This window comes from Nicotiana attenuata, chromosome 3, assembly GCF_001879085.1.
Source record: "Nicotiana attenuata strain UT chromosome 3, NIATTr2, whole genome shotgun sequence".
Lineage (NCBI taxonomy): Eukaryota > Viridiplantae > Streptophyta > Magnoliopsida > Solanales > Solanaceae > Nicotiana > Nicotiana attenuata.
The window spans coordinates 49,999,831-50,023,598 of NC_031991.1; the positions used below are offsets into that span (position 1 = coordinate 49,999,831).

At 37.5% G+C, this 23,768-nt stretch overlaps 1 protein-coding gene across 1 annotated transcript; it reads right to left on the minus strand.

The window, feature by feature from the left end:
• Positions 4,527-5,932, minus strand: LOC109223724 (probable glutathione S-transferase). The gene is made up of 2 exons (XM_019388139.1): positions 5,548-5,932; positions 4,527-5,023 (listed from the first exon to the last, which is right to left on the minus strand). The coding sequence occupies exons 1-2, from the start codon at positions 5,854-5,856 to the stop codon at positions 4,682-4,684; spliced, it is 651 nt and encodes a 216-aa protein (XP_019243684.1). The 5' UTR covers positions 5,857-5,932; the 3' UTR covers positions 4,527-4,681.

Below are 23,768 nucleotides of genomic sequence, written 5' to 3' on the forward strand. Positions count from 1 at the left end.
ATTTCTTTAATCCTAATAAGATTCAACTATATAAAGTATTTTCCAGGAAAATAATGCAAAATATGAGATGTGTCATGGCATTATCCTAAAATATTCAACAATAAAGACAATAAAATTATGTAATATAATATTGCTAATTAAAAAGCCATAATAAAAATAAACATAATCTAAAAGTACTAAGTCATGCTAAAATAAATAGACTAATAAGGGAGCATTAATTACATGACTAAATGCTAAAGAAAAATAAAAATAGGTTATGCATTTTTATCTAAATTATTGCAAAACAAAAAATAGATATTCAATACATTCCCTTTTATAATATTGAATTGAATGTCTTTTGTTAGCATTAGTATTGATTTGATTTTGGTTTGGGTTTTTGTTAGCATTATTTAATTTACTAATATTAATGGCTGTAAACTTATTGGAGCATTCAAACGTTCTAAGTCCAACCTTGAAATAATACCGTAAAAGATAAAATTATAGATATCTTTAAGAAATATTTATAAATTACGTCACAATAAGTATATTTATATATTAAATATATCTAAATTTTTTATATATGTAATGTCGGGTTGGTTTGGTTTCGGTTTGACTTTCTTTAGTTAAAACCAAACCATACCAATTATGGTCGGTTTTTTTTTCCAACACCATACTAAATCAAACCAAATTATAGTCGGATTTTTTTTCTCGGTTTGACTCGGATTATCGGGTTGGTGCTGTTTGTCGGTTTCCTTTGTACACCCCTAGTCGATATACATAGTCAAGCGAGAAAAGAATAAGAGCTCCATTTTTTATTGAAGCTTACTTGTACTACATATAAGTAATACTAGTTTCTCTGCACACGCGTTGCGCGTGTACTCTATCTCAATAAGTATTATATTTTTAAATAATCACATAAATATAATAGTAAAAGTTTTGTTTGAGTTATAAAGTAAAAGTTAAAAACAAAAGTATGTAAGTACAACAGCCTAATAAAGGAAGAAACTCTACTGGATATGTCCTCAATCATCTCAAATCTCAATCGAGATATTTAACTTAAAATTGTTTAAGTTTTTGTATGAATTTTCTTGAAAAAGTATTTATTCATAAATACAAAAAAGAAATCAACTAACTGAAAGATGTATTTTTTTTCTCACAAGTAAAATGCATAAAATATAAATTATCCTTTTTAGTCTATAAGAAGTTATTTCAAATATATTGAAGAGTAAAGTATTATTGCAAAATAAAGTCTAACTGTTACATCTTGATTAGTCTACTCTTTTTATATTTTGAGGAGAGGTTTCTTTCTCTGTCGGAACACACACCCATGCATTTGAATATTGTATTTTTATGGAGGCAAGAGTCCTTGTTATTGAATTTCTTCCGATTAATGGATTTTTAAAGGATTGTGTTAATATTATCCGAGAAGCAGTGAAAATATGAAAAACATGTTAACATCATATTAGAATTTATCCTTTCAACTAATTCTTATAAATTATTAAAGTTTTCGTGTGTGTTTGTATATAATTAATTGTTATTTAGATTTGGTCTTTTTAAAAATAAGCTTAGTTTGATGCAAAAAATATTTTAAGTGTTTATATTTTCTAAGATATTTTTAAGAGAAATATATTACAAAACTACTCTGCCTATTTCTTTTCTATTTTTTTCTTTCGTATTATATTTCTTTCTATTTTATTTTCACTTAAAATAGCAAGTGAATTAATATTATTTAGATTTCTGCACTAAAATATAATATAATAGCTTGCTAATAATTTACTTTAAATTATTTTTAAAATTTTGTTATGGTTCTTTAATTGAGGATCACTCATATATTCTAAATTTCACTCACTTATAGGCACCTTCGTAAAACTGTACATTCAGTTCCTCTCTTCTAATAACTTGACTTTATCTTTTAATAAAGTACATTTTGTTTGTAGAATAATAAACAAATATAGTTACAGAAACTCTCTTGTAGTAAGAAATGACCTAATAAAAATATATACATATTATTAATTAAGGTGTTTTATCATGCCTTTACCCTTAAAAAACGATGAAAGTTGAGTATATCTTTCTAAAGTTTGTAATTTTTTCATATTGCCTTTTCATAATTTGTATATTTTCATTTGTAAATATATTTAATACAAAATAATAATTTTGATCTTTAACAAATGCATGAAAAAAGATATCCCACGTAAATCATTATAGTTTCTCTTTTTTAATCTCCAAAATAAACCAAAGAAAGAAACTAAACCAAAAACTTGATATTATGGCAATAGATACTAAACAAAACCAATATATTTGTAAGGCACAAGAAAACAAGAGTTCTATTACCACGAAACGGAAAGTACTCAGTAATAATAATAAAAAGCTACTAACATGCAAAAAGAGAGAAATATTTGCGCCGTTGTATTGGAAGGACATTAACTTACCGATCGAAGAGAAATAATTGATGCGTGATGGATTCCTCCATTTATTTGCTTTCTTATCTCCATATTTTTAAGAGAAGACGTCAAAAGATCAAGAAATAAAAAGAAGAAAAAGAAAATCCAAATTAAAGATATTACTGCACACACATACTTGTTGACTTAGTTTTCTTCAGAAAATTATTCATCCTTAATTTTGGATCTCTATGCCATTTGTCATGTTGTATGGAAACAATATGATTTTCAAAACTTCTAAGCCGCAAAGAATATCACAATCTTGTAGGACCATTATTTCTTTGATTAGAATAATACTCAGACTTGCAAATAAATTTAGCCTACATCATTGGCCTTTAGCCGCATGTTTGTACCATTTCAAAAACTTTGAAAAATATGAAATCTGAAAATTAAGAAGGTGAAGTGGCACGTCCTCTCTTCGGCCATGTACCACATTTATCCTTTTCTCAAATTTTTAGCCTTTTCCAGTTTTTCCTTTGTTTTATTTTTAAAAAGCCAAGTCATTTCTTAAATGACACATATTTTGGAAAGGAAAGGCACCTTTTCGGATGAGGGTTTTTATTTTAGATAAAAAATTATAAATAAAAATATTTAGTGTATTAAAAAGAATATTTAAGTAATTTAACTTTCCAACTAAGGGCTTCCCACTTTTATAATAATATAAATTATCATTTTAGATCGATGCCTTTACCTGTATATGTGAGTGACATGTGTTTATGTCCACCCACTATTTTAGATGCTTATCTGATAATCTAAATATGTCGAGAACAATAAGATGACTTATGTGCTTATGTCACCCACTATTTTATCAAATTATAGGTGGCTTGCTTTCATCAATTCGATGAGCAGTGGCGTGCGGAATTTTTGGGGCATTTGCATATGCTCATTTTTTATGCCACATTTTAATTTGTGCCCGTTTTACAAAAAAAATTGTAAGCGTACCTGCTTTTTCATATAATTTCAGCACACGGGACTGAAATAGTAAAGGCAATCACGCAAAACTTCAGCATTCTAGTAGCCGAGCCTGAAGTTCAGCTCTTGAGCTGAAGTTTTTGTGTTGTAACTGGGAAACTTCAGCTCTAGAGCTGAAGTTTTTGTGTTGTAACTGGGAAACTTCAGCTCTAGAGCTGAAGCTTTTGTGTTGTAATTGGCTACTTTTAACTCCCTCTCTGTAATGCACATAACACATGATACTCATCTTCACTGTTATGTTAGCTTTAAGCTTTATTTTAATGATGACAATGCAAAATTAATGAATTGACTAACAGCTGAATTACTTTGTGACAGTAGCCAAATCCAATCATCACGAGATAGATGAACAGCAGGAGATGACATGTACAAGGATGAAACTACACAAGAATCTAGTCAATCTGATTCAGTATAAAGGAATAAAGATGATGTTAGCAAAATAAATTAAAAGAAGAAGAAAGGAGAAATTGTATGAGTTAAGAATAAGAGCTGAAGTTATTAACTGCTACTCCCAGGGTGAAGTATCGTTTCTGGGATTGGTCCAAAAAAGATCTGCATTTTGTCTTTTGTTGAGAAGAAGAAAACGAAGGAGGAGAAGGAGGAGAAGGGGGCTGAAGTTATTTAAGAAGTGGGTACAAGTTAAACGTTTTAAAAAAAATGGGTATAGGTTAAATGGGGGCGACCAAATAGGACGTGCAATTTTTACGGAATTTTTTTATAAGCGGTGTCACTATTTTTAGTAAGAGGCCCATAACAATCAAAACATATTTTATGGAGTCAAGGGAGTTTAAACCCAAGACTTCTCACATCAAACTTGAAGCTGTCAACCACTAGACTACTGAGTTATTTTGTCGCAAGTGGTGTCACCTTTAATGCTTTTATCTTGTATTTCTGTTTTATTTATTATTTATATATATATAATATAAAAAATTTCGACAAAGCAGTGTCCCGTGACACCGCTTGGGTCCATATAAATCCGCCCCTATCGAAGAGGAAATTCATATGATTAATTATTGTATAATCACCGACTAACTAATAAATTAAAACAGTAACTCGAGACACTTCTTGTATGTGACTTGCTGAGGCTAAGCTAGCTTTTTCTAACAAGTTATTTTATTAGGATCAAGAGAATGCAGAATCTAGAGTGAACAAGCATAATCTTATACAAACATATATTTAATTTTTTTTCTTTTTTTTGCATACATATACATAATTGAATTTACATAACTCGTCCTAGATTCACAATTTTATTGAAATACATAATCCGAAACTTCATAAGATGATCGAGGATGTGTTCATTTGGGAGCGCGAGCGCGAGCTCGGTAAAAAGCAAGTAACTCGTCTCTTGGAGGTAGAGATTCCTTGACTTGGCTGCAGTTAATGTACTCATGTCTCCACTTACAAAAATTTGGAAAATTTTCACTTGTCACCAAAACAACTCCAGAGGCTTCTTCAAAAACTCCTAGCCAAAATGCCACCAAATTCGCAGCAATATCAGCAAACCCAAATTTGTCACCCACAAAGAACTTCTTATCCTTGAGCTCATTGTCAAGAACTTTCAGCATCTCACAAACTTCGTTTTTACCTTTCTCTTGCTCCTCCCCTTGGCGAAGGAAAGTATTCACTATTGCAGTCACCTACAAAACACTCTTAACTTAACAATAACAACAACAAAACTACGTCTCAATCACAAGTAAGTTAGAGTCGGCTCCATTTAAATCTGCACCTTGCTATACAAAATTATGAAAAGTATTCCAAACTCTTTATATTTTCTACTGACATATAAAAATGACATTGATTAAAAAATTTCTAGAAAATATAAGACCCAAGTAAACGTACTAACATCACAAAAACATATTCTCAACTAATTGATACCACTTCTATAGAGATCTTGTGTTTCATTGTGCCGTATTTTTTTTCCGTAACATTTGCATGGATTAAGAGATATTGTAGGTATTTCGAAGCAACTTCTTCCCGTACGATTTTAAGTCTATCTTGTCCCCTTTTAACACCTCCACTATAATGGTTTCACACATACAGATATGTAAATATGAACATTGACACATGACATGATTAAACTATCATATATGGAATAAAACAATATTCAAAATTACTTTAGTCTCAAATAAAAGTCTACTAAATTATGCAGATAGGTATTTACCTTATCGTCAAGGAACTTAGCCCAGAAACGAGCTAAAGCTCGATCATAAGGGTCTTTAGACAAAATGGAAGGGCCTTCAAAAGTCTCATCAATATATTCAAGAATGACAATAGACTCAACAATGGGTTTTCCATTGTGAATGAGAACAGGGACTTTTTTGTAAACAGGATTGGATTGAAGAAGTAGAGAGCTCTTGTTATCTCGATCTTCTTCTCTATATTCATATTTCACGCCCTTAAGCTTTAGAGCCCACTCAACTCTGTGACTAAATGGGCTATACCAAAAACCTAGCAACTTCACTTCTGCCATCTCACAACTTGGTTCTCAATTTTTTTTGCTAATTAACTATGTTATGGAATTTCCAATTGGTGGTTCTCTCTTGAACTGTAGTCTTCTTTTATAGAAGGAAAAATCAATGAAGTGTATTGCCAACCAAGTAACAATTTAATGTTTCTTTTTTGAGAATTAAAATTTCTAATTCAATGTTTCCATATTGACCGAATACTTTTAATAAGCATGAGTCTCAAAATTTGATGAAGTGGTTGAAGGTTCTTATTTTACTATTTTCTTTATCAATTCTTCTTATACTATATATTTTGGTTGCGTTTGCCTGGCGCCAAACATTGTTTGACTTGAAAAGAAAAATGATTTATTAAATAAACTAATTCATGTTTGTCCAAGACTTGAAAGACATACGTAAGCACTTAGCTAATTACTCTACTTTGACTCATCTTCCCGAGATTCTCTCAAAGGTTATTGTATGATTTTGAGTATGTTTAACAAAAAAAAAAAATAGAAATCTTGGTCAAAGCTTGTTTTTAAAAGTACTCGGCTACTGATAATAAAGAAAGTCAATATTCTCGCAATAAGTAAGGAAATTAGAATATGAAATAGCGAAGTAATCAATAGAAAGAAAAAGTAAGTAATTATTTTTCAATAATAATCAGAACGTGTCCATAGAGATGACATTTCTTTCCCTTATATAGTGATCTCTAAGTACAACGTCTTTTCCCTTTTATGATCGAGTCATTATGAGCATTAATGACATTAATGAAATATTATAATTGGTAATCGTAATTGTTTCGTGAAGATTCTGTAACGTTTGTAATAATCCATGCTCATTAATTGAAGACCAATGAATCTGTCCTTTTTACTGTCTTGGTTTATTCCACCGGGGTCTCTTCAAATCACTAAAGAGACCCGAGCAACCGTTTCTTCTCATCTCTTAGACGTTTTGCTCATATCTATTAAGACTCACGTATTTTTTAATACTCTTCTCCAGCTGTCGCTTTTCTAGTGATCCACATGTCTTGCCATGTCGGCCACATAATTAATTCCACGTGTAATATTCATTTTCTCCAATACAGATAGTCCCCCCACTTACTAATTATTCAACAATTGAATATTTGGGAAGTTGATCTCATTTAAGGCGGGAATTTTTGCCGCCGTTTCTCGCGTACCATTGTATCTTCTTCTGAACCAATGCGCCTTATGTCACTTCCATTTAATGTATGTGACACATGGCAGTCATCGATTGGATCTGCACCTCTTTAGTGGATTTTAGGGCTTTTTTGCGGCTGCATCAGTCACGAAGTGATAGTTTTCATAATGACGTTTCCATCATTACCTTTTTTACATGACGGTTGCTTCTACATATAAATACATCCTTTGCCTTTGCTTTTACGAAAAACTTTCTTCAGTGTTCTTTATTCACAACTTGTTCTTGTTCTTCAGTATGTTCTACTTCTTTATAAAACTATGTGTTCTTCAAATCCTGATCCTCAAAAAGTTCTCATAGTAGACGAACTTCCCCTTTCTTCCGCTCCTACCAGAAGTAGGAGAGATGGTAGGTTGCGTAGTTTAGGGTCAGTTTCTGTACGTGGTTCTTCTTCTCAACCCAGTTTACTCCTCCATCGTCTTCTAGAACTAGGGCTTCTTCTTTACATAAATCTTCCGCTAGAAATAGAGATTCTAGTGAACGTCTTCGTGAACCTACTGTCTACGAGATTATTCCTGCTGAACTCTCCTTTATTACGGATAGAGAATTAATTAAAAATCAAGTTACTTCCATGACTTCTTACGATCGTGCTGATGTTTACCCTTCCCAGATCACTGAGGGTTTAGTTTCTATTGTGTGTAGAGATTGCTAATGGAAATTTGACTTCTCGATTCTGGTCCCCAATAAGAATCAAAGGGTCACTTCCTTTAAATCTGGTTTTTCTTTTGTGTATACATATCCCTTCACATTAGGTTTTAGGCCACCTATTGACCCAGTTATTATTGAGTTTTGCCATTTCTTTTATGTGTGTTTAGGACAGATTGGGCCTATTGTATGGAGAGATGTGGCATGCCTGAGATACTTGTCAAATATGGCTCTGTTACCCTTCACCTTTTACCATCGAATTCATCTTTACTCTACCAAATTATTTTGTCATGGGTTTTTTACTCTCGTGGCGAGAAGTAAGAGAGTTTTGGTTAGCCCTAAAGACGATAAAGATCGTGGCTGGTATGCCCGATTTGTTGCTGCTCCTACAAGTGGGTTAGTAGATGAAGAAACATGCCCTTCCCTGAGAAGTGGAACTTTGCACGTGAGTTTCTCTTCCAATCTTTTATTTCTCTTTTTTTAAAAAGAACTTGTACTCTCGTAACTGTTTTACTTTTCTTTTTCAGCAACCATGGGAACTGTTGAGGAAATTTCTGATTTCCGTGGGGTAGAAAAATTATTAACAATGGCTCCAATGGAAGAAAGGTCCTGGAAATACCTTTCAAACAGATTTGGATAGAAGAAAGGTCCTGGTAATAACTCCAATCGAAGAAAGGTCCTAGTAATAACTCCAATGGAAGAAAGGTCCTGGTAATAACTCTGTTGGTCGATGCATGTTGTTACCATATCTTTGGCATATGTCACATTTGGCCACACAGCTCTCTGCCCCTTCTTCTATTTTTGGCCAGTAATACCCTGCTCTAATTAGAGTTTTTACCAAGGATCTTCCTCCTGCGTGATTTCCACAATGTTCTTCATGTACTTCTCTCATCACATACTCTGTTTGAGAAGGTCCAAGACACCTTACTAATGGACCACCGAACATTTTTTGATATAAATTGTCTCGATCCAAACAATAACGGGCAGCTTTTCGTCGAAGTGCCTGAGCCTTTTTCTTATCTTCAGGTAGAATTCTGTACTGCAAACAATTAACGATCTCGTTTCTCCAATCCCAGGTTAGATTATTGAAATTTACCTCGTTTTTATCTTGATCAAGTGCCGAATGAAACAAATGTATTACAGAAGCATTTTCTTCATTTGTTACTTCTGCAGCGGATGCAAGATTAGCCAACGTGTTTGCTTCGACATTTTTTCCCTGGGTATCTGCACGATTTTCCAAGTTTGGAATTGCTTGATAATATCTCGTGCCTTTTCCAAATATTACTGCATCCTCGCCTCTCTATCTATATAAGTCCCTTGCATTTGATTAACTACGAGCTGTGAGTCGCTTTTGATTGTAACCTGCTCTATTCAGAGCTCTCGTGCCATTTCTAAACCTGCAATCACAGCTTCATATTTTGCTTCATTATTAGTAATATGATGGCACTTTATGGCTTGCCTTATAGTTTCTCCCGAAGGTGGGATTAGAATAATGCCTAAACCCGCTCCTTTAACATTTGAGGAGCCATTGGTAAACAGGGTCCAAGTACCTGGATTACACCCGTTAAATACCCGCGGTTCTTTTTCTACTTCTATTACCATCCCTGGGCTAAAGTCTGCCACGAAATCTGCTAAAACCTGTGATTTTATTGCAGTTCTAGGTTGATATGTGATGTCATATTCACTTAGTTCTATGGCCCACTTGGCTAATCTACCTGATAACTCTTGCTTATTCAATATATTTCGTAAGGGGTAGGCGGTCACTACAGAGATAGGGTGACGTTGAAAATAAGGCCTTAATTTTCTAGAAGCCATTGTTAGTGCTAAAGCATGTTTTTCTAAATGAGGATATCGAGTTTCAACATCTAATAAGGACTTGCAAACATAATAAATTGGAGATTCCTTACCCTTATCTTCTCAAACTATCACTGCACTTACCGCCATTTCTGACACAACGAGATAGATAAATAGCTTTTCACCGTCCTTTGGTTTAGCCAACAACGGTGGGTTTGACAAGTATGTTTTTAGATTTTTGAGCGCTTGTTGTCATTCTTTAGTCCACTCAAATTGGCTTTGCTTTTTCAATACTGAGAAGAACTTAATGCTTTTCTTCGAAGATTTAGATATAAATCTTCCCAATGCTGCTATCCTACCTGTCAACCTCTGCACTTCGGTTTTGCTCGTGAGTATATCCAGTATTTCTTCAATAGCTTTAATCTGCGCTGGATTTACTTTAATTCCCCGGTTAGAAACAAGGAAACCTAAGAACTTACCCGATGACATGGCAAATGCACACTTTTCGGGATTTAGCTTCATATTGATTTTGCGGAGAATCTGAAATGTATCTAACAAATGTTGGATGTGATCCCCCGCCTGTGTTAACTTGACTAACATGTCATTAATGTATACTTCCATGGTTTTTCCCAGGTACTCCTGGAACATCTTCATTACTAACCTCTGGTATGTGGCTCCAGCATTCTTTAGACCGAAAGGCATGACTTTATAACATTAAGTCCCCCTTTCTGTAATAAAGAAAGTTTTTCCTCATCTAAAGGATCCTTTTTTATCTGATTATATCCTGAGCAGGCATCTAAAATACTTAATAATTCATGTCCTGCAGTAGCATCAATAAGTTGATCTATGTGCGGTAAAGGAAAAGAATTTTTAGGGCAAGCTTTATTCAAGTTAGTATAGTCTACACAAACTCACCACTTACCATTCTTTTTGGGCACCACTACAGTATTAGCTAGCCAATTAAGATATTTTACCTCTCGGATAGACCTAATTTTTAAAAGCTTTTGAACCTTATCCTGAATCACCTGGTTTTTGAAGGATCCTTGCTTCCTTTTCTTTTGTTTGACATGTGGGTGTGTTGGGTCTTCATACAGCTTATGAGTCATCACCTCCGGGGGTATACCTGCCATATCTGAATGCGCCCAAGAAAAGCAATCTGCGTTAGCTTTTAAGAATTCAATTAACTTACCTTTCAACTCTAGGATCAGATTGGTTCCGATATAAACTTTCTGCCCGGCCAATGTATAAACAGCACCACAACTTCGAGTTCCTCAATTGTTGTTTTGATGTTTTCGTTCTCTTCCGACTCTGAATAGTATCAGGCCTTGAGTCTACATTTTGTCCATCTTCGGTTGAGGTTTTAAACCCTCAATTGAATTCTGTAATTGCTATCTCACATCTGCAGCGTCATTTTGTATGCTTGAATCCGCCACTGAATTGATATTTCTAGAAGCCTGCTGATCACCACGGATGTGCCTAATTCCCCATTGTGAAGGGAACTTAATAACTTGATGTAAAGTAGATGGAACAACATCTATCTCGTGAATCCAAGGTCTGCCGAGGATAATATTGTGTGCCATATCCATATTTATTACTTGAAATTTCGTATCTTTGACTACTCCTTCTGCGAATGCGGTGAGAATTATCTCACCTTTTGGGACAACGCTTGAATTGTCAAATCCAGATAGGGTACGTGCTTTGGGTACTAATTTGTCATCAGCTTGCATTTCGTTTACCACTCTTAAAAGAATGATATTTACAGAGCTACTTGGATCAATCAAAACTCGTTTTCACATTAGTATAATGTACAAGTAAAGATATTACCAGTTCATCATTGTGTGGGATCAACACGCCATCTGCGTCTGCATCATCAAATGTTATATTGTCTTTTTCCAAAACTTGGCGAACTCGCTTCCCGTGGGTGACTGTGATTTTTGATACCTTTTTTACAGCCGTATATGTCACACCATTGACCTCCTCTCCTCCGCTTATGAAATTAACCGTTCTTTTTCGTGACAGAGGTTTTGGTGGCTCCTATCTATTCTTCATATATGCTTGCTTACCCTTCTCACTAAACAAATCAGTTAAGTTTCCTTGCTTTAATAAGTGCTCTACTTCACCTTGTAGCAATCTGCAATCTGCTGTTTTATGACCGTGATCATTACCAGAAATCTGGGTTTCTTCTGTTGGGGTTCGATATCATTTTTTTTGGCCACTGCACCTTATCTCCCATGTTTCTTAAAACAGCTATCAACTCAGATGTGTGAACTTTGAAATGGTAACCGCTAATCTTTGCTTTTGAACTACTGTCGTTGTCTCGCGTATCTCGTGTGTCTCGCTCCTTTCCAAACTTGGATGATGAACCCGAATCTCTGTCCCTTGATCTGGAATCATACCTCGGGCTCTCTTGTTTATACCGTGAATTCCTTCCTGCTGGTCCCATGTAAGGTTTGTACCTGTTCTTACCGGACCTTTTTTCAGTTTCTGGTCGCCTCAAACTTACTCTTTCATCCCCCCGTGACTGAGTGATAGTATCTTCTTCTATCCGCAGCTTCGTGCTATACCTGTTATAAACATCATTCCAAGTTGTTGCAGGGAATTCTCGTAAGCTTTCTTTGAGTCTCCTTGTGGCTTCTGAGCTTTTTTCATTTAAATTACTTGCAAATGCCATAGCCGCCCAACTGTCAGGTACACGTGGTAACATCATTCTTTGACGTTGGAATCTATCCATGAATTCCCTGAGTTGCTCCGTATCTCCTTGTTTTATTTTGAAGATGTCTTCCATCATCTTTTCAACTTTTTGAGCTCCCGAGTGTGCTTTTATAAATGAATCTGCAAGCTCAGCAAAAGAATCAATAGAGTTTTCAGGTAAAAGAGAATACCATGTTAGTGCTCCCTTTGTGAGTGTTTCACCGAATTTTTTGACCAGCACTGATTCAATCTCTTGCTTAGCCAAATCGTTGCCTTTCACGCCAGTTGTAAATGCAGTTATATGATCTCGTGGATCGGTTGTCCCATCATACTTCGGGATATCGGGCATCTTAAACTTTTTTGGAATAGGCAAAGGAGCGACTCTTGGCTTCCAAGGTTATTGAGAATATTTATCCATATCCACTCCTTTGATTATAGGTGGAACACCAGGTATCTGCTATATGCGATCGTTCTGCTCCTTGAGCTGTTTCTGCAAAGTTAGTACTAAACTTTGTAAATAAGAATTAATTGAAATACTTCACCTTCCATCACGAGATTCGCTGGGAGTTCCTCCACTGCCCGAATTGGTGAGTCCCGAGGGTGGATTTTCTATGGTTGCGGTGTTATTCGGAGGTGGAGTTGGTAGTACAGTTGGCAACCCACTAACAAAAGCTTGAAGAGCATTGTTGACCTGTTCTGCAATTAATTGCTTTGGTGCTTCATCAATAGCTTGATCATCCCCATGATTGTCATTCACATGTGATATAGATCTGTCAGGTGACCCTTCTCGGAATTGTTGAGGAGAGTTTCATGGTGAAGGGACTGGAGTACCATCCTCTTGTTGATTTTGCTGCTTCAACTGGTGTTGCTGATTTTGTTGGTTGTTGTCGTTAGCATTCGACATGATCTTTTGATAGGAAAAAGAATTTGGAAAGTGAATAGATTATCAGTTTTCCAGTAACGAAACCAATTTGTTTAATCAAAAAATAGGAATTTCTGTCAAAGCCTGTTTTTAAAAGTACTCGGGCTACGGATAATCAAGAAAATCAATATTCTCGCAATAAGTAAGGAATTAGAATATGAAATAGCGAAGTAATCAATAGAAAGCAAAAGTAAGTAATTATATTCTAATAACAATCAGAACGTGTCCATAGAGATGACATTTCTTTCCCTTACATATTGATCTCTAAGTACAACGTCTTTTCCCTTTTATGATCGAGTCATTATGAGCATTAATGATATTAATGAAACGTCATAATTGGTAATCGTAACTGTTTTGTGAAGATTCTGTAACGTTTGTAATCATCCATGCTCATTAATTGAAGACCAATGAATCTGTCCTTTGTACTGTCTTGGTTCATTCCACCGGGGTCTCTTCAAATCACTAAAGAGACTCGAGCAACCGTGTTTTCTCATCTCTTAGACATTTTGCTCGTATCTATTAAGACTCACGTCTTTTTTAATACTCTTCTACAACTGTCGCTTTTCTAGTGATCCACATGTCTTGCCATGTCAACCACATAATTAATTCCACATGTAATATTCATTTTCTCTAATACAGATAGTCTCCCCACTTACCAATTATTCAGCAATTGAATATTTGGGAAGTGGATCTCATATAAGGCGGGAATTTTTGCCGTCGTTTCTCACGTACCATTGTATCTTCTTCTGAACCAATGCGTCGTATGTCATTTCCATTTAATGCATTTTACACGTGGCAGTCATCGATAGGCTCTGCAACTCTTCAACGGGTTTTAGGGCTTTTTTGCGGCTGCATAAGTCACAACGCGACAGTTTTCATAATGACGTTTCCATCATTACCTTTTTTACATGACGGTTGCTTCTGCATATAAATACATCCTTTGCCTTTGCTTTCAGGAAAAACTTTCTTCAGTGTTCTTTATTCACAACTTGTTCTTGTTGTTCAGTACGTTCTACTTCTTCATACAACTATGTCTTCTTCAAATCCTGATACTCTTCTCCAGCTGTCGCTTTTCTAGTGATCCACATGTCTTGCCATATCAGCCACATAATTAATTCCATGTGTAATATTCATTTTCTCCAATACAGACTACTTCTAAGCATCTTTTAGCTTTTGTTTTAGTCTAAAAGCGTTTAATTATATTTCCGAAACTGATGAAATGTGCAAAATTACAGGAATGTTGGAAGTTGGTCTCTCTAGATTAAATCCGACTAAAAAAGGAGTAATCAAAACACAAGGCAACAAAAGGCACAAGAACTTGCAAAGTGCGGACCGCCGAATTCCATATGCAACCTCAAACAATGAAGAAAAACCCAACAGGCTTCATAGAAAAGTGCGGTCCGCAAAGGAATTGTGCGGCCGCAATTGAAGATTCGGAAATCAACTTCAGAGGGTGTGCAATTTTCCAAAGTCCAAGTCCCTCAAGATTGCGGACCACAAAGAATTATGCGGCCGCAGAAGAAGTGCCTTGCAGTCGTAGAAAGAAAGATGTGGATCGTAGAAAAACAGATTGCGGCCGCTGTGATAAATCCGCGGACCGCAGAAACATTGCCTCGCAGCAGCAGTGGAGAATTGCGCAGCCGCATAATCCCAGCTCCTGCAAGATGAACACTTCTACGGACCGAACATGGAACTGTGCGGCCACAAAACCTCTCAAAGGACATTTTTGTCCGAAATTTCCGGCCCTGTATATATAGAGGAGTTTCACAAAATTAGGTCAATTTTTGACATCAGCAACTACAGTAGCCATTTCTCTTTGCTTCTTTTAGTAGTCTTTCATATTCTGGGATATTTTAACAAAGATTTTATCATTTTGATTTTTTAATATGAGTTTAATTAGCATCTCTTCTTCTATTTCTTCAATTTCAAGCATGAGTAGCTAGATTTTTACTAGGGTTTGTGACCACCCTAGTGTGTAAATCTTATGGGTGTCTAATATAATGCTTGTTTATGGTTGGGTGTTTATTATTTAGCCTTGTTCATGCTTTAATTTGTGGAATTAATGGGTGCAAACATTAGTTTATGCCTATTTGACTTAGTCTCTACTTGAGAAAGAGAGACTTAGTCTAGAAAAAATTAGCTAACAAGAAAATTGGTCAACCGAGAGATTGATAATTCCAATCAAAGGGTTTAACCTAGAGATAGTAATAATCCGACTTGAGCTTTTATCAACCGTTTTGAGCAATACCCATTTGGACTTGAGAAAGCCAAATTGGGCAAAATAACTCTCTGACCAAGAGGTATTGAGCGGGTAATTGAGGGTTGATAGCTATAATATACCCCGATCAACAAAACAAGCATTATGGTTTATATCCCATTAGGCAAACACCTAGGTGATGGTCATAGCCCTAGGATTTTTACAAAACTTGAAAAACAACAAAATAAAAATTTCTTAGTTTCATTTCTTAACTTTGCAATCTTAGTTTAAAATAGACATAGAAACAACCCCAATTTGTGGAAGTGTAAATTGAGGTAGTTCAAACTCACGTACTACAATATATACACCTAATTCCCATATATAGCTCCCTGTGGAAATCGACCCCAACTCTTGTTGGGTACTACTATTGCGATCAACCGTTTCATATCTTTGATTTGAGGTGTGAATTGGACGAGATCAATTCTTGGCGTCGTTGCCGGGGAGCTAAAAATGGTGTTAGCTAGGTTTGTGTGTGGATTGTCTTCTTTTCCTTCCGTGTTACTAATTTGTGTGAATCAATTGTAGGTACAACAATGGCAAACAACAATGATAAACTCGAAAACATGCCTTTGGGGGATGTGGACGTTGAGGATGACCAAGTTGAAAAGGTTCCTCTTGAACCTCAAGCAAATAGAAGAGGCCGTGCGCCTCAAGACAACGTCCCAGTTCCACCCCCACCTTTACCAAGAGCGACCACACCGGGTGTTGCCGAATGAAGGGTATGCAAGTTCCATAGTCCCACCCCGTATTAGGGCGGCAACTTTTAAATCACTAACGTAACGCTCACTTTGCTAGAGCAACGAGGGTTCTTCACCGGGGCTCCAAGTCAAAATGCATACAAACACTTGAAGGGGTTTGCGGACACTTGTTGGGGGAGTAAACAGACAAACGTCTCCGAGGATGCTTTAAGGCTAAGGCTTTTTCCCTTCTCTCTAAGGGGGGAGCCTTAGATTGGTTGGAAAGATTGCCAAACCATTCCATTCATACGCGGGATGAGTTGGCGGAGAAATTTATTACCAAGCTCTTTTCTCCTGGGCATATGGCTACTCTTAGAGACGAGATTCTAGTATTCAAAAACAAGAGCCCAATGAGCCGTTACATGAGATATGGAGAGGTATAGAACAATGGTGAAAGAGTGCCACAATAACGACGTGACGGAGAATATGATTCAACAAACTTTCTATCGGGGGATCAATATGACCAATCAATGCGTGGTAAATCAACTTGCCGGTGGAAATTTCATAACAACGCCGTATGTGGAAGCTTGTGAGATTTTAGATGAAATGGTGAACACCTCATCGGCATGGCAATCTAGGGCTAATGTTCCTCAAGGTGATACGAATGTGATTCACCTCCATAAAGAGTTGCATGACCACGGGCAAGCCATTGCCGAATTGACCACCACTATGAATCAATTAGCAAAGGCTCGACTTTAACATGTGCAAAGTCCTAAGCAAGTCAATGCCATGGAGTGAGTAAGAATGATAGTGAACAAAAGAAGGACCAAGGGTCCACAAGTGCAAAACCGAGTGGAGAATTATGTGCAAGAAGATAGAGGTTTGATCAAGATGAATCTTACAATGAACAAGAGGAGGACGTGAAATATGCGAAAAACTTTCAAGAGAAAAGAAACAACTTCCAAGTCCCGAATCAACAACAATGGCAACTTCAAAGTAATCAAGGTAATTGTAATTCTAATAACCAAGGTAATTGGAGTGGTGGAAACAATCAAGGAAATCGGCATAACAACAACAATCAAGGAAATTGGAGTGGTGGAAATAACCAAGGTAATTGGAGTGGAAACAATCAAGGAAATTGGGGAGGTAACAATCAAGGGGGATGGAACAATAATCAAGGCAACCGGGGGTCGGGTTTTCAAAGGCCGCCGATGTATCAACAACCGAACAACACACCTCCTAATCCTTCCCATGGTCCAAGTTCTTCCAATAATGAAATGGGGCATATTAAGAATATGTTCAAGCAAATGATGGAGAAGAATGTCGATTCCGATGCCCAACTTGCCTCCCACAATACATCAATCCGTAACTTGGAAGTTCAAATGGGGCAAATCTCTCAAGCTCTAAATACTCGTCCTAAGAGGGCACTACCAAGTGACACGGTGGTGAACCCAAAGAGTGGGAACAAAACGGGGCATGCCATGACTGTTACTACAAGGAGTGGAAAAGGTGGGAATGCACCCACCTCAAGCCTAAGGCAACTTGTGGATGAAGAGCAAGTAGTGCAAGAAGAGGAGACCCCGAACAATATTGAGCAATCCAACAATGAGGTTCGGATTGATATTGATGATAGCGTGGAAGAGACTCAAGAGGAGGTGAAACCGTCTAGGGATCACATTATTGACATGCCGGAATCGGTAGTGCAAAAGGCTAAGGCACCATTGCCTAATCCTCCACCTCCCTACCCTCAAAGACTCGCAAAGCAAAATGGTAAAAACCAATTCAAGAAGTTTATCCAAATGATGAAGAGTCTCACAATCAATGTGCCATTAGTTGAAGCCTTGGAGCAAATGCCCGGTTATGCATAGTTCATGAAGGATCTTGTGACAAAGAAGCGGTCGATGAATTTTGAAACTATAAAAATGACTCATCAAGTAAGTGCAATTGTGCATTCAATGGCTCCCAAGTTGGAGGATCCCGGTGCTTTCATGATTCCTTGTACAATTGGAAGTGTCGAGTTTGCAAAAGCTCTTTGTGATCTTGGGGCAAGTATAAATTTGATGCCCTAATTGGTTTTCAAGACAGTGGGAATTAAGGCCCACCTCTATGAGATTGCAAATGGCTGATCGTACTATAAAGAGACCTTTGGGAGTGATTGAGGATGTTTTGGTTCGTGTTGATAAATTCATTCTCCCGATGAATTTTGTCATTCTTGATTGTGAGGTTGATTATGAGGTGCCGATTATTCTTGGCAGACATTTCCTTGCTACGGGGAAGGCTCTTTGTGATGTTGAAGTCAGAGAACTTGCTTACTGAGTTGGTGATGAAAAGGTAGTTTTCCATGTGTGTTAGTCCATGAGGCAACCCAATAGCAATGAGTTGTGCTCCTTCGTGGGCTTAGTGACCGATGTGATTGTGGAAGAAACAAATGCTGTGATAAATGTTGGTGATATGTTGGAGGCCGTCTTGCTCAACTTTGATGATGACGAGATGGATGGCTTTGTGGAATGGGCGAACACTTTGCAAGGAATGGGGTCGTATACATATGAACCCTGCAAATTGTCCTTGGATCTTGAAAATAGGACAACTCCTCCTACAAAGACGTCAATTGAAGAGCCTCCTATCTCGGAGTTGAAGCCATTGACTCCACACCTTCGGTATGAATTCCTTGGCCCTCCTTTTACTTTACCGGTTATTCTTTCCTTTTGTTTGACTAACGTGCATGTAGACTCTACATTGGCGGTGCTACAAAAGAGGAAAAAGTCTATTGGATGGACATTGGCGGATATTCGGGGGATAAGCCCCGCATTTTGCATGCACAAGATTAACTTGGAGGAAGGTGCCAAACCATTTATTGAACATCAAAAGAGACTCAATCAAGCCATGCAAGAGGTTGTCAAAAAGGATATCATCAAGTGGTTGGATGCCGGGGTTGTCTACCCCATTTCTGATAGTTCGTGGACTTCTCCGGTTTAATGTGTCCCAAATAAAGGGGGCATGACGGTGGCCACCAATGACAAGAATGAGTTGATTCCTACAAGAACGATGATTGGGTGGAGAGTGTGTATGGAGTATCGTAAGATCAACAAAGTCACAAGGAAGGACCATTTTCCACTTCCCTTCCTAGATCAAATGCTTGATAGATTGGCCGGCCATGCTTTCTATTGTTTCCTTGATGGGTATTCCGGCTACAACTAAATTCTTATTTCTCTGGACGATCAAGAGAAAACTACCTTTACATGTCCTTATGGTACTTTCACCTTCAAGCGGATGCCATTTGGGTTGTGCAATGCACCGACGATTTTTCAAAGGTGCATGATGGCTATCTTCACGGACATGGTGGAGAATTACCTTGAAGTCTTCATGGATGACTTCTCGGTGGTCGAGAATTCTTTTGATGATTGTCTCGCAAACTTGGATAGAGTGTTGGCAAGATGTGAAGAAACAAATTTGATGCTAAATTGGGAGAGATGTCATTTCATGGCCGAGGAAGGCATTGTCCTTGTCCACAAGACCTCAAAGAATGGCATTGAAGTCGACAAGGCAAAGATTGAGGTGATTTCTAAACTTCCACCTCTAACTTTAGTGAAGGGCGTGCGGAGTTTCTTAGTCCACGCGGGGTTTTACCGACATTTCATCAAGGATTTTTCTAAAGTGGTGAAACCATTATGCAAGATTTTAGAGAAAGATGCTAAGTTTCACTTCAATGATGATTGCATGAGAGACTTTGAATTGTTAAAGTTCAAGTTGACTACTACTCCCATTATCACCGCGCCAAATAGGAGTGTTCCTTTTGAGCTCATGTGTGATGCAAGTGATGTAGCGGTGGGGGCAGTTTTGGGGCAACACATCAACAAGATTTTTCATCCAGTCTACTATGCTAGTAAGACCATGAATAGTGCCCAAGTTAACTATACCGTTATGGAGAAAGAGCTACTTGCCATTGTGTTTGCTATTGAGAAGTTTTGCCCGTACTTGATGGATGCAAAAGTGATTCTCCACATGGGTCATGCGGCACTTTGTTATCTTATGATCAAGAAAGATTCCAAATCTCGGTTGGTGAGATGGGTTCTTATGTTGCAAGAGTTTGTTATTTATATCCAAGATCGAAAAAGGAGTGAAAATCAAGCGGCGGACCACTTATCTCATTTGGAGGAGGAGGGGAGGCCGCATGATGGCCTTGAAATCAATGACTCCTTCCCCGATGAGCAACTTTTGGCTATTTCAATGAAATAGGTGCCATGGTTCACAGATCTAGCAAATATTCTTGTGAGTGGTATCATCCTGGATGAGTTCTCTTCAAATCAAAGGAAGAAGCTCAAACGGGATTGTCAAGACTATTATTGGTATGAACCGTACATTTTCCGAATTTGTATGGATGGAGTGATTAGAAGATGTGTACCTGAGGAGGAGCAATGTGAAATTCTTGGGGCTTGTCATTCTTTGCCATATGGTGGTCACCATGATGGAGCAAGAACGACGACCAAAGTGCTAAGTTGCGATTTCTATTGGAGAACTCGTTACAAGGATGTAAGTGATCTAGTGAAACAATGTGATGAATGTCAAAGGGCCGGTGGAATCTCAAAGAAAAATGAAATGCCCCTCACCACCATTTTGGAGATTGGTATTTTCGATGTGTGGGGTATTGACTTCATGGGTCTTTTTGTGAGTTCTTGTAGAAATACCTACATCTTAGTCTTGATTATATGTCCAAATGGGTTGAGGCCGGTACTCTACCCAACAATGAGGCGAGAAGTGTGGTGGCGTTCTTGAAGAAGAGTATTTTCACAAAGTTTGGTACTCCGCGGGCTATCATAAGCGATGGGGGTTCACATTTTTGCAACAGTGCCTTCGACACCTTACTCACCAAGTATGGTGTCACTCTTAAAGTCACGACTCCCTATCATCCACAAGCAAGCGGTCAAGTGGAAGTCTCTAACCGGGAGATAAAGAGTATTTTGTCCAAAATAGTGAATGTCAACCTGACGGATTAGTCCAAGAAACTTGATGATGCTTTATAGGCTTATAGGACGGCTTACAAACCACCCATCGGAATTTCATCATATCGGTTGGTGTTCGGAAAAGCTTGTCATCTTCCGGTGGAACTTGAGCACAAAGCCATGTGGGCTTTAAAGAAGTTGAATCTTGAGTTGGATGTCGCCGCTAAATTGAGGGTGGAACATTTGAATGAGTTGGATGAGTTTCAGTACCATGCATACACAAGTTCGTCCTTATACAAAGAGAAGATGAAATATCTTCATGACAAGTACATTTGGAACAAAGAGTTTAAAGAGGGTGATCTTGTGTTGTTGTTCAACTCACGGTTGAGGATGTTTCCCGGGAAGTTAAAGTCTAAATGGAGTGGCCTGTTTGAAGTTGTGGGTGTGACACCCTTTGGTGCATTGGATCGAGGAACAAAAATGATGAGGCAACCCATGTTTCTTTTTCTTTTCTTTTCTACTTTTGTAGTTAGGTGTTATTTTTGTGCTAACTGGATTTGAAGTGTGTTGCATGAATGAGTGTACTTTACAAGAATTGTGCCCAGAAAACTAGCTAAGTGTGGAAAGAATTGCGGACCGCAATTGATTTGTGCAGACCATAAAATTTTGGTTGCTATAACAAAAGGTGCTATGCGGTCGTACAATTGCATTGGGGATTGCACAGGTTGAAGGTGAAAAATGTCAACTCTCTGAAGTTGACCCATCAGAGAAATGGTTGATTTGCGGCCGCAACACGAATTCTGCGGTCCGCAACAAAACTTGCGGCCGCACATCTAATTCTATGGACCGAAAAATGCTAGGGCATCTGAGGACCCCAGGTAATAGAGTGCGGAACACAATAGGAAAATTGCGGTCGCGCTCACCTCCCCTTCACCTGCCAGAACCCCTTCACTATAAACAGGAGATGATGGGCACTGTTCCCTTTTTCCCTCTTTGAGCTCACAAAGTGCAAACATTGAAATCTCGTGTTAAATTAGCTGCTCACAAGCCTAATAACTGTTGATCACTCATCTCTTGCACAAATTCATCTCTAGTATGCATCATCATCTTGCTTAACTTCTTTAAATTTTTAGATTTTTAGTAAAATTTTGAACCATTTGTCTATGAATCTAATTGAGCAATCTTTTGGGGGAGTTGATAAGTGGGGATTTTGACTACTTATTAGTGCCTTTTAGCTTTTGTTTTAGTCTAAAAGCGTTTAATTGTTCCTAAAACTGATGAAATGTGCAAAATTGCAGGAATATTGGAAGTTTGACTCCCGAAATCAAATCCGACTCAAAAAGGAGCAATCAAAACACAAGGCAATAAAAGACACAAGAACTTGCAAAGTGCGGACCGCATAATTCCATCTACGGCCGAAAACAACAAAGAAAAACCCAACAGGCTTCCTAGCAAAATGCAGTCCGCAAAGGAATTGTGCGGCCGCCATTGAAGAATTGGAAATCAACTTCAGAGGGTGTGAAAGCATGCCTACGTTTCTGCACATTTATTCCTGTTATATTTGTTGCGGTTGAGTTCATCACTACCTTTCAGTATAAAGTTTGGACTTGTTACTTACTCAGTTGGTGTACTCACGTTACTCCTTGCACCTCGTGTGCAGATCCAGGCGATACCGATCGCAGTGGCGGTTGTTGATTGAGGTTCCAGAGTTTGGAGACTATTGAGGTAGCTGCATGGCGTTCGTGGGCCTTGACTCTCTTTCTTTATCTTTTGTCATATTTTCAGTTGTTGGCCCAAGAACAGGTGCAGTTTTGAAGAATGACAAAAGAACTCAGTCATGAACCAGGTCCATCTTGTGAAGCACAGTTATGATCAACCTAAACATATGAGATGCACGTGAAGGAGATAAGTCCTACTGATAAAGCAGCAATATCTCCTGATCTGATCGAAAAGGTTGCATATTAGATAAGGAGAAACAATCTCCTTATATGAAGAGAACACAATCCAGGATAAAGATAGTGTTAGAGTTTGATATCATCATGAACTCTTCTGCGATAGAAGAGCAGCAATTGAGTCCCAATCATACTCTGATTACTAACCTATTAAATAACAGTGATTGTTCTCTTTTACAGGTATTGCACATACGCAGAAGTTAAACTAAATTGAGAGCAAAAGAGCAAGGCGATTTTGCAAGCAATTTATGTGAGATTTGAGTGTGCACTCCTGAATCTACTTGAATGAGATAAAAGAACCAGTTACATTGTATCTATCTTTTATTCTAGTTCAATTGTAGTAGGTGGTTTAAAATTGTACCTTTCAGCTTTCATAGAAGCAATTGTACTAGGTACTTAGAGTGTTCAAGTTATAGCTAACTTGAAGTTGTCGCAACAGTTGAGGCTGTGTGCTACAACGAGATTAGAATTAATCCTTAGGTTTACAAAGAGTTTTGTAAATGCTGTTTTGGCTCAGTGATTTTAGTGCAAGTTTGGGAAAATCCTACTGAGTAGTAGGTCGTGGTTTTTTCACCTTTTGAGCCAGGTGTTTTCCACGTAAAAATCTTTGTGTTCTTTACTTTCAGTATTTATTGTTCCGCAAACAGTAGTAGTTGGAACACCTAGAAGAACCAGGTTCTTCTATAGAGTAGTTAAGCAAAAATTGGGTACCACACAAATCATTCCCCTCTTGTGTGGCATTAACGTTTAAAACATCAATTGGTATCAAAGCGGGTTATCCTTGAAGAAGCTAACACCTTAGGAAAAGGTCAAAATGAGTGCACCACCTGGAAACTGGGAAGGGC